General features: G+C 46.1%; 1 protein-coding gene across 10 annotated transcripts in view; it reads right to left on the bottom strand.

The window, feature by feature from the left end:
* LRRFIP1 (LRR binding FLII interacting protein 1) overlaps nucleotides 1-18452 on the bottom strand; it is a 159851-nt gene that overhangs the window by 41537 nt on the left and 99862 nt on the right. For 2 of the 10 annotated variants that reach the window (XM_052636465.1, XM_052636466.1), the window contains exons 6-12: nucleotides 17880-17930; nucleotides 14757-14795; nucleotides 10861-10920; nucleotides 7748-7810; nucleotides 4934-5011; nucleotides 3516-3560; nucleotides 2231-2296 (exon numbers count right to left, since the gene is read on the bottom strand). In XM_052636465.1, the coding sequence (XP_052492425.1) occupies nucleotides 2231-2296; nucleotides 3516-3560; nucleotides 4934-5011; nucleotides 7748-7810; nucleotides 10861-10920; nucleotides 14757-14795; nucleotides 17880-17930 (402 nt within the window). The remainder of the gene's footprint in view (nucleotides 1-2230; nucleotides 2297-3515; nucleotides 3561-4933; nucleotides 5012-7747; nucleotides 7811-10860; nucleotides 10921-14756; nucleotides 14796-17879; nucleotides 17931-18452) is intronic. The other 8 variants (XM_052636472.1, XM_052636475.1, XM_052636468.1 and 5 more) reach the window with 7 other exon arrangements.

Raw genomic sequence — 18452 nt, 5'->3', positions numbered from 1 at the left:
CCAGGGTTCAATCTGTCCCATTTAACCTAGCAAACACGTGCGGTGCTCCTTCTGCGTAGGAATGCAGTGTTAGGTGCAGAAAAACGTTCTTTTGTTGCCACAGGAGCCCTATTCTAGGCTTTCTGCTGCCAGGACCAGATCTTTCACCTCTTTAACTCCCTAAAGCCATCCCTCCCTAGTGGTTCCTCCAGGAGGCTGAAAGCATGAAAGAACTGCTGCACACAAGAGTAATCGGCAATGCTGATCGCTGCACTCTGAAGGCCAGGAATCAGCTACAGGGAAAGTCCATCTACAGAGGTAACATCAAAGAGAATCTATGAGACGAACATCCCGCCAGACAGTAAGAGTTCTGCCTTGGTGTTTCAGAAGTTTCCTTCTCTTAAAGAGTTAGGATGCTGTCTCTTACTGATGAAAGAAAAGCATTTAGTTGCATTTTATCTGTCAGACAGGCCAGAGCTATTTTATCCAGCATGCATAGTTTGTAAGCTTTGTAAGGGCCTACAAAAATATTTAAGAACTGGGGAAAAGACTTAGTATAGTGTGCTCCACTGCATCAAAATTTTATGCAGTATAAAAGTGTTCAATGCAAGTGTTTAATCAGATGTCAGCAAAAACTCATGCTGCATGGGACTGACATATACACACTGCTATATATAAAACAGAAAACGGATGAGGACCTACTGCAGGGCACAGGGAACTCTACTCAACACTCTGTAAGAACCTATATGGGAAAAGAATCTAAAAAAGAGTGTACAAGTGTGTGTGTGTGTGTGTGTATTAGATTCCTTTTGCTATACCTCTGAAACTATCACAACATTGTAAATCAACTGCGTTGCTGGGGTTTAGTTGCTAAGTCATGTCTGACTCTTTTGTGACCCCCCCCCCCCCATGGAGTGTAGCCCACCAGGCTCCTCTGTCCATGGGACTGCTATACTCCGATAAAAAAATTTTAAAAACTCATGCTATCTCTATTAGATTTAATATTTTAAAACATTACATTCTGAAGAAAACTGTAAGTTATGCTGGCTTTCTTCATAGGAATTCCTGAATATTCATGATGATTAGAGAAATATAATAAATCATAAAGTTGGATCATTTAGCCAGTCAATTAAGTAGTGAAAGTGTTAGTCGTTCAGTTGTGTCGAACTCTTTGTGACCCCATGAACTGTAGCCTGTCAGGCTCCTCTGTCCATGGAATTCTCCAGGCAAGAATACTGGAGTGGGGTGCCATTTCTTTCTCCTGGAGATCTTCCCAATCCAGGGATCGAACCCGAGTCTCCCGCTTTGCAGGTAGATTCTTTACCGTCTGAGCCACCAGAGAAGCCCCTAATTAAGTAGTCAATTATTTCCCAAAGCAAAATTATAAGAGCACGTTCAAGTATTTCCTACGCCATCATATTTCACGTGAGGCTTGAATGCATCTTTCCAGGATTTGTGGAGGAGACCCGGGAGGCAGAAACTTGCCCCTGGGGAGGGCCGAGCTGGGGCTCATGCTCAGTTTCAGCCGGTCTCAGGGCAGGCCACCAGCCTCCTCACTGCCATGGGCTGGTCTCATCTTTCCATTTTGTCTGCCTTTATCCTTCACTCATTCACTCATATTTTCCATGCAACAAGCATTTCTTATACAACTACTACACCTTTATCGAGAAAGCCCGTCACTTCAAATCCTTTGAAGAGGTGAAAAGACAATAAAATAAGGAGATTCCATATGTGTAATATTCCAAGTCCTTAAATTTGTTCATCTTCCTCGACTGTCGAGAGGTGAGAACATTTTGTGGCCTGCTGAATTCCCTTCTGTCTTCTTTTATTATTTTAAATCACTTCAGCTTTGTTGCAGGGAAAGAGCGGGTGCAACTCAGTGAAGGTCGGTCTTTCTCCCCTTGACGTCAACATACATTGATGAGTGAGGACATTAATATAAACTGATGAGTGAGGACTCCAGGAGTTGGTGATGGACAGGGAAGCCTGGCGTGCTGCAGTCCATGGGGTGGGCTCACCAAGAGCTGGACGTGACTGAGCAACTGAACTGACTGTCTGAGGACATGAAACTAACCACTAAAGGCTACGTGACTCATGTTGTCCATGACCCTTACTAGCATGGAAAACTGGGATGAGATAGTGCTTCCTCCCTATAACTCTGGTTCGTTATCTCCCAGGACTGAGGCTGCGCAGAGTGAGTCACCCCCGGGTCATGCGGCAGAAAGTTCGGGAAACACAGAAAGTGCCTTACAGCCTGAGAACCGCAGGCGCTGCCCCGCCGAGCCCCACCGAGACTGCTCTCGTCAGACACAGACGCCTGTGACGGAAACACACTGTCAGGACAGGGTGCCTTCCTCTCCATAGGCACCCGGGAAACATTGAAACATAACCTAGGGAAGAATGACACGTGCGGGGAACAAGTCCTGAAAACATCATGATGGCAGACGTGCAGCAAAGGCTCAAAACCGCCTCCACAGGCAAAGACGGCAGCCAAAGAGGGTCATGCAGATATCTGGGAGAGAGGAGTTTCAGTTGCTGTCAACTGGCATGCGACAGAGTTTCCAACAGATCCTTTAAACAGGATTCTGAAAAATATTCCTTGCTAAGTAAAAAGTTGTTAATACAGACTTAAAATGAGCAGATAGTTCAAATACGCTGAATTTTATCAAGGCATCCTCATACTTGACCCTTAGAAAGTTACTCCAATATCGGAATAAAAACAGCATGGTGATTAGAGCTCAACATTTCATCATTCTTTAAGAAGTGCTAACTAAGGGACAGAACATTTCATCAACTGGAAAATCCTGTGTAATTAACCACTGAGGGCAAACAGGAGTTTACAATAGGATAAATGGAACTTTAATTTCTCCCATTTTCCCTGGAGGACCCAGTGGGTTTGCTGGGCCAGTTATACATCTAATTCATAAATATGCAATCAGATGGTGATTCAGAAAGTTATCAACAAGAAGAATATAGCTACTTTGAATACTTAAGTTTCCTGCAGGGTATTAATACCTTGTATTTAAAACTGCTAATTTCCCAAAGTAATGCAGAATAATGGATTCATATCTGTTAAGGCTACCAAAGGAATAAAGAGCTTTGTTTTTGCCCACTGATTAAGTAAACGTTGCCAATGATTTTTTCATGCCTACCCATCCTATGCAGACACGTGTCTTCCCCAGCTATTGCCACCTGTCAAGAGAAATAAACCCCGGATCTGGACAGTGGGGGCTCCGTGTAAAGCTCCCAGTGTAAGCTCCGAGTAAAGGGGTGAGTCACCCTCCGAAGGGAGGCAAACAGGTCAGTCGAGGCACTCAGAGCAGGAGCTCGGCTGGGGGAGGGGGGTGCGGGGGAGGGGGGGTGGAGGATGGGGGAGGGGGGTGGAGGATGGGGGGGGTGGAGGATGGGGGGAGGAGTGCGCATGCGCGGTGAGGGCACGGAGTTGATGGGGGGCGGGGGCGCTTAAGCAGGACTGGGTGGGGTCTGGGGAGAGGCCAAGGGGGCGGCAGAAAGGCCGGGATGGGAGAAACACGCACCAGGTTACTCCCCGCCGGCCGGGCAGCGCCGTACAGGTAGGAGGGCTGGAGGATGAAAGCAAATGGCACGTTTTTAAACCCTTGAAAAAACAGCAACAGATAATAGTGACAAGGTCGTCACGATGTTTCCAGTGATCGTCACAGCCAAGCAGCTGCACAACCGTCAGAAGGAAGAGAGTCCCAGGAGGCACCCTGTTTTCAGCAAATCTGACAGAGGGAAATCCACATTTACAAGGAAAATAAATAAGAGAGGATTTCTGGCTTTAAAAATAGTACACTTCCTCCAGAACCTTTGAAACTATGGCTGTTTTCTCGTCACTTCATTTCAGGCATTCCTGGAAGAAAGGGTCGGGGAAGGAGACAGAATGGTGACAAGGTCAACAGTACCCACAAGAGCCCAACCCCGCAACCCAAAGTCCCCGGGGAAGAAAGCACGTCGGGCGCTTGATACACAGACGTCCCACAGGAGGAGCGGGGTGGTGGGAGGAAGGTGCTTCTTTGTGTTGGAGGATCCAAGTGACGGGCTCCAAGATACAGAAGGAGCTGTGAAGCTCTCCGCTGCTCCGGTGTGGGGGGTGGGGGGCACGTCCTTGTCACAGGGGAGCCCACACCTGCAGCAGAGACAAAGTCTGCGGGGTGCGCTGGGACACACAGGTGGTGTGCTGGTGTGGCCTGAGCCTCGCCTCTGAAGGGCATGCTGACCCGTTTGCAGGCAGAGAGGACCGGGAGAGCCCGAGGCTCAGGGCCACCGGTGGGTCAGGGGATGTGCAGGACCAGGGAGGAATCACTCAGGGGACACGGCAATGTGAGGACAGGGCAGCTCAACCTCCGTGACGTGATCTGTTCCTGGGGCCCTGACTCTGACTTCCTCCCAGAGCGCCGGCCTCCTGTACCTGGGGCTGAAAACGCCGAGCACCTCAGCCAGCCTTGTATAAACAGGAAACATGGCCTGGAGCCAGCCAGAGAAATAAGGCCGCTCTCCCCACTATCCGGGACGGAGGAGTCCGATTATGTACAGAAACCTTCCAAATTGCTTCCTGGACACATTTACAAGAGAAAAATGTTTTTTTAAAAAAAAAAACAAAGGAAACCCTAAATGGGGAACAATTGCTGGAAAAGGAGGAGAAACCCAAGAGACCAATTTTTTGGACTAGAGCTCTTGAAAATATACATTCAGTAGATCCTCCTTTTTCCTAAGCTTCTTAAAAAAAAAGAAATGTAAGGCCTTAAATTATTTTTGATAATGTTTTAAATGGTTTGAGAAAGTCTTCGGCAGCTAGGCCAGTGGAAACACACTACTAAGCTTGGCTCCTTAGACGTCACATGGAAGAGGTTGAAGCGTCCATGTCCATTCACTCAGAATTAAAGTCACAACAGAAGGGAGAAGAGGGAAGAGTGAGGTCAAAAGCAGAACAGACCCGGTTTCCATTCTGGGCAGACAGAGGTTTGGGAGCCAGGCCAAGACTGCGAAGCCCGAGGTCTGAGCAGAAAAGTCCCTGGAATCAGAGAAAACGGGCTGGAGGTGGGGAAAAAGCTTACAGCTTCATTTCATCTCAAAGGCATCATCAAGGCACACAAAACCGGCTTCCGCAACAACATCGGGAAAGGACATGCGCTTGGGCGGTGGGCGAGAGAGCAGGGAGAACACGGAGACAGTTCAGTGAGGTGGCAGCTGTGCCAAGGGCCCAAATCAGGACTTCGGAGTCTATACACAGGCAAAGGCAGAGCTCCTCACTCTGAACTGACAGCTAGGCCCTAGGGGCTCTGAAGGTCTGTTTTAATGCAAACTCTAATATTCAACATTTGGTGGGAAAAACTCAAAATCAGGAATTTACAGAGACAGTAATCTCTGTTCTATGCAGCCAGTGGGAGACGATCTGCAGCTTGGAGTCCTTGGTTGGGTACGGACATGCTGCAAGTGCTCAGGACTCGCAGAAGACATGACTGACTCAGTGGCACAGTTCTGAGGCCAGCAGTCTATACAGCATTTCTGGGGAATATTACTAGATAGATGAATAGTTTCTATCCAAAGCGTTCTATCCAAAAGGAAGGATCCTTGACGAGGCTGCCAGCGGTTTCTGATCCCCACATCAGCAGTATTCTCCTGACGGTACAAACCCAGGGCAGTGCTTGAAGGGGATGAAGCGATGCTGTTGAAATAGCCTGATGGTCCCTAAGATATTCCACTGGGCCTTGGCGATCCCATAACTGGAGCCTGTCATGTGTGTGCCTTGAAGAAACTACCCTAGAATGACCGGAAGGACAGGCGAGTGGAATTCTGGGGTGGGCAGGTAGAAAGTTTCTAACATTTAACATGAATCCGAAAACCTGTTCCAGAGGTTGAGAGAATGCCCTTCATGGAAGCCACCCTGTCAGCCCCTCTGGGTCACAGAAAGAGCCCAAGGCCTCCACCTGACATGGCACGGCCACGTCCAGGGCTTGCTTCCGGCAAGTCTAAGGCGAGAGAGGGTCTTCAGAAGGGAAGACAGTACTGCACACCGCATGGTTCCTTCCCAGCGTTCGAGTGAAGTCAAATCAAACCGGCCAGTGTGTTTGCAGGAACTGCTATGGCTGGAGCACAGGAATTACCAGCAGCCTCCGAGGCTGCTGAGTAAAACGTGATCTCAGGCAGCTGCACGGTGGGAACACACGGCCTTCGGGAAGTTCTGATGTTTGGGGTTTTGAACGGGCCAGCTCTACTTTTTATATGAGTAAGTGTGTCAGTCACTCAGTCGTGTCCGACTCTGTGATCTCATGGACTTTAGCCCACCAGGCACCTTTGTCCGTGAAATTCTCTAGGCAAGCATGCTCGAGTGGGTTTCCATTTCCTTCTCTAGAAGATCTTCCCGACCCAGGGTTTGAACCCGGTTCTCCCCCATTGCAGGCAGATTCTTTACCATCTGAGCTACCAGGAAAACCCCTTATATGAGTAAACTTTTTATTTAATCAATTTATTTTTGGACAGCTCTACTTTCGACCTTAATACTTTGGATGTGGGTTATTTCAACTGAGTTTAAAGGAGTCAGATATATGCTGAACTTTGGTGACTAAATCACATCTGAGTATTAAGATTTCTCTCATTGTCTTCTATTTTACAGAAAGTATTTAAGCTTGGAAAGTGTGGAGAAGTTAAGTTTTCTGAATGACGAAGTGCTCTTTTTGGAAGCAAAATCTCCCACTGAATTAAGAAAATGCCCCCAATACACAAAAAACTCATGGTGTCAAACCCCACCAGTCCTTGGGTATGGACAGTTGATCCTGTACTCAGTCGGAATTCACCTCCTCGGGGAAGGAAAGGATGGATATCCATCATTAGAGAGGGCTGGGGAGCAGCAGTGGGGGACTGGGAAATGGGCAAGCTGATGGGGTGATGGAGGAGCTGGAGCCCCTGCCTCCCTCACAGCAGGAGCAGAAAGTGGGAGGGGCTGAGGACAGCGATGAGGACCATGGTTAGAATGCTGTGGCTCTGCCAAGTTAGTTTCTATTTATTTTCCCCCTCCCCATGTATTCTTTAAGAGTCAGTTGACATCCTTGTGTTATGACACTTCCTGGCAAAATTAGTTTCTGCTCCAGTGTATCCCATACAGGGATCTGTCCTCTGTTCTAGAAGTAAATGCTTCCAGAGGACCTAACGCACCTGCTTGTCTCTGTGACTGTCCCACTTAAGCTAGTCCCCTAATGCTGAGTGAATACAAGCCTTACCCAGGATAAATGAGCCTTGCTCATTAGGGCTCTTCAATAATTGAGAAATATGTGCCTATCAAGGCTGATTGTGCTCTTAAAGTATGGGAAGGAACGCTCCTGTGCAGACACTGGGATTGGATTTTCATTTCAAGTCTAGTCTGTTCCTGTAAAATTACTCCGTGCGTGCCTGTACCCTGCAAGGTCAGTCTGCTTTCAGGAAAGAATTTCAAGGCTTCTTCTTTTTTTCCCCTTTGATTAATTCTGACTACTAAATATCCACCTATTTTCTTTCACTGTACCTCGCCTGACACCACAATGCATATTCCAACATTCGAATCTGAAATCAAAGGCAAGACAGTGAGGTAAATCTGAATTAAATATATCATGTTAATTACTGCTCCTAAATGGACCTTAACAGTTATCCATATGAAACTTCATAGAACAGACATTAAAAGAGAAAGAGAGCTGAGTTTACACATACAAGAGCGCATGCTACAAAACCTGCAGTTTCTGAAGCGAGGATGGGAAAGATTTAAGGGGGAACCAACCAAGGTGTCCTCTCTGGATGATGACAAAGTGGAGAATCGGCCGTCACCGCTGTAGCTGGAATTCTGAGCGGCAAAGAAGACAGTGTAAGCGATGAGCCCTTTCTTACTCCCCGCAAAGCACCACCAGTCTCGGTTAAAAGGCGACTATGCGATCACACAGCCAGACCAGTGTTAGTACTCCCGGGCTGACGGGCAGCGAGAGAACAGACATGCTCCATGACAGCAGAAGCCCTTAACCATTAGGGGCCCAAGCTTTGTTTTACATTCCAGGGTTTATGTCTCAGTGACGTCGTGTGATTTAACTATTATCATCAGGGTTTCACTCTTTATATTTCAGCATACCTGTTTATTATTATTTGTAACTACTAACTAAATCTCATGGTGGGCTGTCTATAACCTCTTAGTCCAGACTTTCTGTGTTACTGGGCTGGCCAAAAAGTTCACTTGGGTTTTCCTGTCAGATGGTACAAACTTGTTGGCCAACCCAATGCACCTCTTTGTCGATAACTGAAATTCCACTTATTGCAGAGTTTTCACTCTTCGCTCAGCTCAGCACATCTGAGGGCTACAGCTCAAGCTCTAAAGCTCCAGGGAGGCTTTGGAGGGAGGCGAGTGGAGCCTGAGGGAAGCGGCACCCTCTTGCAGCTGAGAACCATCCACAGAAGGCTGGGCCCTGCTGTCGCCCTGTGGGGTCTCAACACACACTTTATAAACAGAAGATCCTGCCAAGATTGTGGCTGGTGTGTGTGACCATTACAACGCCTGCAGGCTTGGTTGCTTCGGGCGTGTCAGACTCTTGGTGACCCCACAGACTGCAGCCCGCCAGGCTCCTCTGTCCACGGGATTCTCCAGGCAAGAATACCGGAGTGGGTTGACGTGCCTCCTCCAGGGGGTCTTCCTGACCCGGGGACTGAACCCAGGTCTCTTACGTCTCCGGCATGGCAGGCGGGTTCTTTACCACTAGTGCCCCCTGGGAAGCCCAAGATGCTGCTTTAGATGTAGGCTATTTGGTACTGGGGTCATTCTATTTCCTGATTATTAAATCGATTTTATATTCAGTTTTGCTCTGCAGTGAACAGTCTGACAGTCAAGTTCTTTCTATTTAATTTCTAGAGGCATTACTTAATCATGAAAGCACAAGGCACACTTGTATTGTTTCAATATAAAAATCAAAGATTAAAATATGTGGATATATGCAAGATAGAGCTTGATGCCAGCTGTACATTCACAAACATGCTGCCAACTACACGTTTGGGACGTTCTAGAGAAGACTGTAATACTGGGTAGAAGCTGGACTAAGGAACTTCTAAAGTAACTTTCAACTCTAAACTATGGATCTTTGTGATCAACATAGTGGAATACGCATCTAGGGTGTTAAGTTACTAACTAGTCAATTTAACCCCAACAAGCAGTCTGGGGCCATCAGAGTTCCTGTCCTGTGATGTCAGCACTAGACAGCCTGCAGGGACGCTGAGCACAGGAAGCAAAATGGTCAGCGTCCCACGAGAGCAGAATGGCTGCAACCTGCTTCTGTCTCCTGAGTGCTGTATTATTACCTAAAAGGAAAACAGCTCGAGAAAGCCCAAGGGCTGTCAGCGCAAAAAGCAGCATAAACAGGAAGACAGAGCCTTTAAAGTGGGAGGATCTTTTAGCTTGGAAGGAGAAAAACTTAGATGAAACAGAAGTGTATGCAATCCTTAATCGGGATGAGGCAGTAAAACCTGATCAGCCAGTTTCAGAAAGCTAAGAGGGTGTTGAGTTACTACTCCTTTGGAACCTGAAAATGTGATTTTAAAAAGTATAATATTTCCTAATAAAATATAACTAAGATAAATTTAAAAAATACTATTTTACACAACTAGCAAAATTTATTGCTGTTAATTCACTTTAGTCGTGTCCAGCTTTTTGGGACCCTACGGACCGTAGCCCACTAGGCTCCTCTGTACATGGGATTCTCCAGGCAAGAACACTGAAGTGTGTTGTTGCCATGCCCTCCTCCAGAGGGTCTTCCTGACCCAGGGAATGAACCGGAGTATCTTAGGTCTCCTGTACTGGCAGGTGGGTTCTTTACCACTAGTGCCACCTGGGAAGCCCCAAAAGCCCCTTGGACTGCAAGGAGACCCAACCAGTCCATCCTAAAGGAGACCAGTCCTGAGTGTTCATTGGAGCGACTGATGTTGAAGCTGGAACTCCAATACTGTGGCCACCTGATGCGAAGAGCTGACTCATTTGAAAAGACCCTGATGCTGGGAAAGATTGAAGGCAGGAGGAGAAGGGGACGGCAGAGGATGAGATGGTTGGATGGCATCACTGACTCAATGGACATGAGTTTGAGTAAACTCTGGGAGTTGGTGATGGACAGAGAGGCCTGGTGTGCTGCGGTCCATGGGGTCACAAAGAGTTGGACATGACTGAGTGACTGAACTGAACTGAACAAGAAAATAAATGAAGTCAAGAAGAACAGGAAGATTTTAGATAATTAAATGTATAAGAGATGTGCAGCAGGTCAGGAAAACTAAATTCAAATGTGCCCAGTTTAAGCACCTGAATTCCCCATGGCCTCCTTGACCAGTCCCGAGGCCTCACCCACTTCTTTCTGCCTGCTCTGCTCTCGATTCCTTCCTTCTCTCTCCTCATGTACAGCCTTTCTCTGCTGCTCTCCTGCTTCCCACCCCAGAGCTATGAGCACTGCAAGCATCAGTGTTTAGCAAAACACAGGCTCCAGTACCTGTGTCTTTGAAATTACAAAGGACTGATGTGGAGAACTGTGAAAATGTCGAATTTAAGTGTCTTAGAGAGCTGAATATATTCACATGCACATCACACACATATACCCAGGGCAATAAAATAGAGAGAGAGCTAATATTTAATTCGACCTTTTAGTACCTAAGAGATTCCTTTCAATATTGATCTCTCAAACTAACATTTTGAATGTTAGAAGACAAAGACCGTTAATCAGTTGAAAAACATCAGCTTTCATTCTGTCATGCACACACACACAAAAGAGGACTACTATAACACAGAAAAGAACCAAAGAAGCTAAATTTAGCTTTTAAAAAAGGCTTCGCAGCAACCTGTTTGAGTCTTGCGTCATGCACATTTACTATACGAACCCTGCCAGATCGTCTACTCAGGGACTGTGATCCATATAAGTCTCCATCATATCCATTTGTCTGTGTCAAGGAAGAAAAGGAGAGAAGCTGACATCAGTACACAAATGAAGAGACAGGGACAGATTGGCAAAGAAGAACTAGCCAGGTGCAGGCTGAGTTTTTGGAGTGGAACAGATGGGCATGCCCAGCAGAGCACGTGTCCCAGCAGGCACCCCACTGGCTCCATGCTTCTGAGCTGTAGCTCAGGAGAAGCCAGCCCTGTTCGACAGTCAAAGGTGTCCTCTTAGTATCCCTGGAGACTACAAGGCACTCACTCAGGGATGGGAAGCAACGCCACATCTTAGTGGAGTGAGTTGCACTGGCGGGACGCACTTGTGTTCCAGTTTTGCGGTGGTACTGCGGGAATCCAGCCTTGGAGAAGCCTGAATGCCAGCCAAGCGGGCTGATGCCTCCGTCTGAGTCAACTAGTTTTCAGCTCTTGGTTTGGCACGACACCCTTAAAACTACGGCTCATTATGAAGCTGTGTTCAGAAGATTCAAAGAGAGCGGTCTACTCAATTTGTAATTAAATGCAAACGTTCATCATGGGAAAACTAATCTATATTAGGCTTTCACTCATCCAGTTTTCCTACTTCTTCAAAGTGAAATCTGAGGGCGTATTTCATAACTTGTTCTCCAGGAAAGAAAAGAGAGAATGATTAAGAGGGTGTCTGTCTCCCTTTTCCTCCCACGTCCTAGTCAAAGCTCACTTGGGCTTCTATAGCTGCTCTCATTCACCTATAAGGAAATTTCTGCTGCTTCAAGATGAGAGCTGTCAGCTGTCAGGGCACAGCCAGCTCTCGAGTCGGAAAAAGGAGGCGCAGAGGCTAAAAGTGGAAGGAGATGCTGGGAGGGGGGGGGGGGGGGGGGCGGTCACATGCGAGTCCAGACTCCAAGTAGAAGCTCTGTCACGTGACCTTAAGTAAGTTACTTCATCCACTGGAATTCCACCACTGTGGCTGTGAAAACGTGCAGAGTAATAAATACTTTACAAGGCCCTTGTGAGGATTAAATCTGATTAAAATGAGGGCCTAGATCAGGGCTGACTGTGAAGGATGTGCTGACCAGATGGGGAAGCGCCCAGCACACAGGAAGAACCAGCATGTTTCCTTGTTGGAAGGGTGGGGATAGGCAGACATACTACGCAGCTGTGATGTTGATGAACAATAAATACACGGATTTCCAGATATTATGAAGCCAGGGTCAGGAAATCTTGACTATAAAACTATGTATTTACTTGTGTTACAACTCAAAAGCAAGTCAATATGAGGTTTCCGAATGAGAAGGAGTGTGTAGAAATCCTTCAAAAGGAAAATTTAAAACTATGAGTACGTTAAAACATTTCTGAAATAAATTTGATAATAAAAAACCTTTGGAGGTTGGCAGACATTTTATTCAGTCTCCTTTTTTTCTCTTGACTGATGAGATTATTTGAAATAATCTTAAATGTCAAGGACTTTACATTTCAGATCTCAATCTTATTCCTTTGATATATGTTTAGAAAGTAATTTCTGGAAAAAAAATTAATGTAATATTGAAGGCTGCTGCTGCTGCTGCTAAGTCGCTTCCGTCGTGTCCGACTCTGTGCGACCCCATAGACGGCAGCCCACCAGGCTCCCCCGTCCCTGGGATTCTCCAGGGAAGAACACTGGAGTGGGTTGCCATTTCCTTCTCCAATGCATGAAAGTGAAAAGTGAAAGTGAAGTCGCTCAGCATCAATCAATTTTAGGTGACTTTTACTTTGCTAATAAACAAGGAAGAAAACGCACTGCACACATAAACCTGCTGGCTGTCCACTATTGTTTATAACACGCATACTGCTTTAGATGAACCTTTCCTTTTCCTCTTCTCTGTCTCCAGTCTAGCCTGCAGCATGAAGCAGAGGGCGGGTGGGGCCTGGGAGGGCAAAGGCGCTTCTTTAGGTGTCCCCGTCTACTCTGGCTTTCCATGAAAATGCGGGGAAAACCCTTCTTTTGAAGGCTGTGTGGAATATCCACACTTCTCTGTTGTAATGAAATTCTGTCGCAGAGAATGTATTCCTACAACATATCCTCCACCCAGAGACCTCACTGACATCTCTAGAGAGGATCTCTCTGACCTTCTTAGCGAACACACCACCTTTCTCCTCTTGGGTAGTTTTTCCGTGTTGAATTCAGCTTGGTAGAACCGTTTCTAGTGGCATAAGAGGATAATAAGAAGAGTTGAAAATTAACGGTCACGGCATTAGAACAAAAAGCCCATGGAGGCATGTCACCCTCATCGGGCCTCTGATGTTCACCTAGCTTCGCTCTACAGAAATTGTTTTCAGCTCTCTTCACTGCATCCTGGTCGCCCCTAAGGCATTGGAATCCCCAGAGGCCTGGGAAATTGCATCTTAACAAGTTCGGGTGAATCTTTCATACAGTAGCATTGGGAAGCACTGCTCTTAAGAGAGAACAGAGTAAAGAGACATTTACCAACCTGCATTTTCTGGAAAAGGACGAGCGAGATACAAAAACAGATGCCCCATCAAAACCAATGAGTCTGATGGTAACTTCTAATTAGTCATCTAATAACATGCAGTGCTGTCAAAGCATCAACCAATTCCACACGAGACCATGCAAAAGGCAACTGTTATTAAACAGGTTTTTTAAAATCAATGTATATGTGTGTTTAGTTGGTCATTCATGTCTGGCTCTTTGTGATCCCATGGACGGTAGCCCGCCAGGCTCCCTCTGTCCATGGGATTTCCCAGGCAAAGAATATTGGAGTGGGTAGCCAGTCCCTTCTCCAGGGGCTCTTCCCAACCCAAGGATTGAACCAGGGTCGCCTGCATTCCAGGCTGATTCTCGACCATCTGTTTCTATTAAGTCAGAAGACAGAGCACCTTCAAGGGCATCAGAGATGGGAAACAAACAACGAAAGGCAAAATAAAGCTCTGAGGGGCACTGGACACACTCAATTGAGTTTTGAAGTGGAGAACAGCCGCCCCATGGGAGGCTCTGGGGACAAATGTCTGTGCAGATGAGCTGTGCTGTGCCCTGTTAATCATCACCTTAAGGGTATACATGTATTTTAAAAACAGGAGTTTGCTAAATAATTTTTCAGCACAATGGGATGAATGAAGCACAAACTCCTTCTGGAGAAAAAAATCCTTCAAGCAGAGAAGTGTATAATCCAATTTAATTTCAGTGCTGAGTCACTTTAATGCTGAGTGTGAATAATGCTGATGAGATTACATTTTTCTACCTTGGAGTGTAATTTAAATGTATAGGTTTAAAGAAAGCATAAGCTGCAGAAACTCTTCTAGACAGACGTTAGAAGGGAAATGCTGAATTTCAAGGCTTCGTTTTTGTTACTGGATTTGGGGTCTTTCTCAAAGAGCACTCTCTAGCCAAAGAGCCATCTGGGATATTTAATTTGAAAGGATACAGATTAGGAAATAATAGATTTTTCATTAGATAAAATGACTTTAAATTTAATCTGTTACAGGAAATGTAGAGGCTTGGGAATTCTTGATCTGATTTTGGGTTTCCTGCAAGAAGACCCTGTCTCTTCCATCTGGTGCCCACGGCTGCTACCCAGAGCCTGGCAAACAGTGGTGCTCACAGGCTGCCAGGTGAGGGAGATGGTCAAGTACCCACACCTGGACTCCGGACACAGGAGGAGGGTCAGAGCTGCAAGGAGGCTCTGGGAAGCACAGCTGCGGGCACGCCTGCCCTCTGGCCTCAGTCTCCAGGAAAGGACTAGAGGGCGGCACGTGTGTCTCTTCACACCAAGATGAACTTGGCTTTTTAGACAAACACCTGCAATATTAGTGGACACACCACAGGTTATTATCTGCCAGGCAACACTATTAGGATCAGAGCACATCTCACCCAGGCGTAGGGACCCCCATACTCCAAGTCAGGCTGCGACTGTCGGAGGAAGGATGGAAGAGAAAAACAACAGAAGAGAGTTGCCCAAAATCAGGTAAAAAGCTAAGTACAATATAACAGAAACATAAAGCAAGCGATCTTGAAAATCTTAAAATTAATTTTCTTCATGACTTCTAGGATCTCACGTGTCTTTACAAACGCAACTACAATAGCATGGCAGCTGCCATAAAATCCATTAACAAATAAAACCTCCATGGCAGAAGTTGCTGTAATTCGTGAAATCTGAAGCAGCCTGAACAATCCTGCTTCCTCCCCCACCTAGTGCACGCCATTTACATTAGACAGAGCATCAGCAGATGCAGCACTATCCATTTTTAAATAAAGAAAACTTAGACTTATGATACCTAAACCTAGATTTTCTGAGGATGTCCATACAAACACTGGAAAAAAAATTTATTCCATTTTTAAGGGCTTATCATCACTGTGAATGGAATGAAGACGGCCTGTGTTTTGAGAAAGTCAGGAGATAAAAGATATGGGTTTTGAACTTTGCAAACTAGAAAGATGTTCAAATATTAAAATATGCAAAACAGCAGAAATTGGTCCTACCCAGAGATGGACTGAGACGAGCCGCCCTCAGGGGGCAGTGGGGAGCCTTGCTCGCCCACCAACCTGGAGAGACCAGAGCTTCTGGGCCCCCGAGGGGCTTGAGGGGTGATGCTGTCACAAAGCCCTGGCCCTGAGCGGCCTCCTCAATTGCTCTGGGCTTTTTCTATAGTGATAAAAATTAGAAGGTTTGACTCTTATTCCCAGGATCCAGGTTCTCAAGGTCTGCAGTTTTTATCTTTAAAATCTTTAAGCTATTCCTTTAGATCAAGAGCACCATGGGAAAGCGTCAGGGAACAGACAGCCCGGCTAATGACAAACACCACCCACCACCAGCTTCCCACTTTCTCCCCTCTCTTACTCAGCGTCCTAACTGTGGAGGTCCTCTAAAATTTTATATCCTAAAACAAACACGTTTGATATCTTGGCAGAGACAGGTGTTCAGCATAAAAGCTTAGCTCATTTCTGGTTAAAATCCTTAAAAATGAAATAAATGCTGTAAACAGCCAAACAGTAACTAATAGTACAATAGTTTTTAAGGGGGTCAGGAAACCTTCTGAGAATCTTAAAGTGAACTGATTATTTTCGCAGAAAAATGCAAGTACATAAAAAATCTTGAATACAAGTTCAAGGAGTATCACAGATGGAAAACGCTATTTTGATAGAGAGATTTGAGCCCCCAAATAATCAGGTTTTGCTCTATTTCCATCAGAAGCTCCCTTGTGGAGCTCCTCATGGTGTGGAGGCTAACGGTCATGTGAGTGCTATGCTCACATGCTCACCCCTCTCCTCCTTGAAAAAGTGTCCTCTTCTTTTGGTTTTAAGGACCTGATCTCCTGGGTCTGCTCAACAGCTGTAATTTCTGTCCCTCGTCTGCAGAGTCTATAAACAGCTCTGCGCTGATACTGTTTGTGTTACATGAATCTTACTTCCTCTTGCATGAATCATGTCACAGCACAGATGAGGAATTTACAAATAGGTGGCTAAGGAGAAAGTTTCAAAATGAAAGGAAGCTCTTTGACTTCACCTTGAAACTGTAACTTTCTGGCAAGGTCACCACGTATCTGCTTTTAAGGACAATGACCACTGCTAACCCCAGAGCAACAATATACAGCTGTCCTTCAGCATCTGGGCGGGGAGTGGGGGGGCGGGGTCGGTTTCAGGACCCCACAGACACCAGCATCTGCACATGCTCCAGTTCCTAATTCAAAATTGCCTGGCTTTTGCACACAACCCACGCACACCTCCTGTATACACTCAGTCGTCTCTAGAGTCCCTACAACACCGCACACACTGTGAATGCTATGCTGGTGTCGTTCAGTCGCAAAGTCACAAAGTCACAAAGTCACGTCTGACTCTTCGCTATGTGAACAGTTGTAAATACAATGTCAAATGCTATGTAAATAGTTGCCAGTGCGGCAAATTCAAGCTTTGTTTTTTTGTACCTCTCTGGAAAATTTTCTCCTTGACTATTTTTAATCTGTGGTTGGTTAGATCATGCAGAACTTGGGGATAAGAAAGGCTAACTGTTATCACCTTTGTAGCTTTCTGTTACAAACAGCCGAATTAAATGCACATTTAGTGGGAATATAAGAAGGCTAGGAGTGATATCACAACTTAGTCGTCACAGAGATTAAGAGCGAGCCTTCTGCTCCATACAGCCCTTCAGTAAAATGAGAGGCTGTGTTGAGACTGAATTATTACCAGGGAGATGCAGCTTTAACCCAGTGGCAAATAACACTGACTCCGTGTCGGAGCAAATTCCAGGAGATGGCGAAGGACAGGGAAGCCTGGCGTGCTGCAGCCTATGGGGTCACAAAGAGTCGAGCACGAATGAGCCACTGAGCAACAAATGACACTGCACGCTGAGTTTAACTCGCTGAGTTGTAGATCCATAAGCCAAACACATTTTCTCTACTTAACTTCCCAAAGCACACCATGTTTTCAAGTATAATTAAGATTTTTGGAATGTTTAAGGAAGGATGTGTATTTGTGTTTATCAACCATCAAGCTGTCCGTGATGCACAGATTTCATTACAGTTGATGAAAGGGGAGGCTGCTGAAGGCCCCGGGCTGGATAGATTCAATGTGCTCCAACTTTTTACCAGGCAGCCCACGGCAGCTTTCAAGGAGCCATGCAAAGCATCACTGCATAACAGTTACTTTAACTCGTAGTTACTTCACTGAGATTCCAACTGGATGGGAGCCTGCACTTCTGTAAGGACAGAATGTGTCTTCATGCTCCTCTCATCATACTAGCGATGAGACGGCCTGATCTAAATGGGGCGGTTTGGTGATGTGGACCCAACATGAAAAAACGATGACGTCCACGTTGGGGAGAAAGACACAACGAAAGTGCACGTCAGTCAACTCTGTGTCACAAAGAAACATCCCGCCGTTGGACAGATTTTAAATAAGCACTTTGACAATGAACGAGGACTTTGAACGCAGGGGTGGGAGGGCACGGACCACGGACGCAGACTCTACCATGCAAACGCAACCGTCCTGGTTACTGACCCTCAGGCTTCCGCGGCTACCCACTGACATGCGCTCATCTTCATCAGACGCCTAGTGAAAGAAAGACGGAAACAGCCGTGAGATGCGGTAACAGACACGACGCGCCCAGCTCTCAGAGGAAACCGGCTGACCTGACACACGGCCGGGGGAGGTCAGGCCCCTCTGAGAATCTCAGTGCCCGTGAACCCGTGCGTTCCCCCAAAGGGCTCTGTTTGTGGGAAGTATCAGAGGACTGTTTCTGGATGACATGGCTTTACATTAACTTCATTAAAGTGGTGTTGTCCACTTTGCTGGTTATGTACAAATATATAGCTTCATGCACATGACTGCAAATTATTCACGAGCATTCAACAGCAAAGAAAGCACTAAAACTGTAATGAACATATTAACACTCGTTAAAACGCTCATAAATACTGAGGAAATTCTCAAAGTTTCCTCTCACCAAAGTCAAGTCAAAATGCTAAACGCTGAGTTCACAGTCTGTATAGCTAATCGTATCAGTGTTAATTTCTTAGATAAAGACACAGATCTGTAGACAGGTATATATACTTATAGGAAGGTGGGCGGATAGAG

The sequence above is a fragment of the Budorcas taxicolor genome, chromosome 3 (assembly GCF_023091745.1).
Source record: "Budorcas taxicolor isolate Tak-1 chromosome 3, Takin1.1, whole genome shotgun sequence".
Classification (NCBI taxonomy): Eukaryota; Metazoa; Chordata; class Mammalia; order Artiodactyla; family Bovidae; genus Budorcas; species Budorcas taxicolor.
The sequence above is the reverse complement of the archived record's forward strand: the minus strand, read 5'-3'. Positions and strand labels throughout refer to the sequence as shown.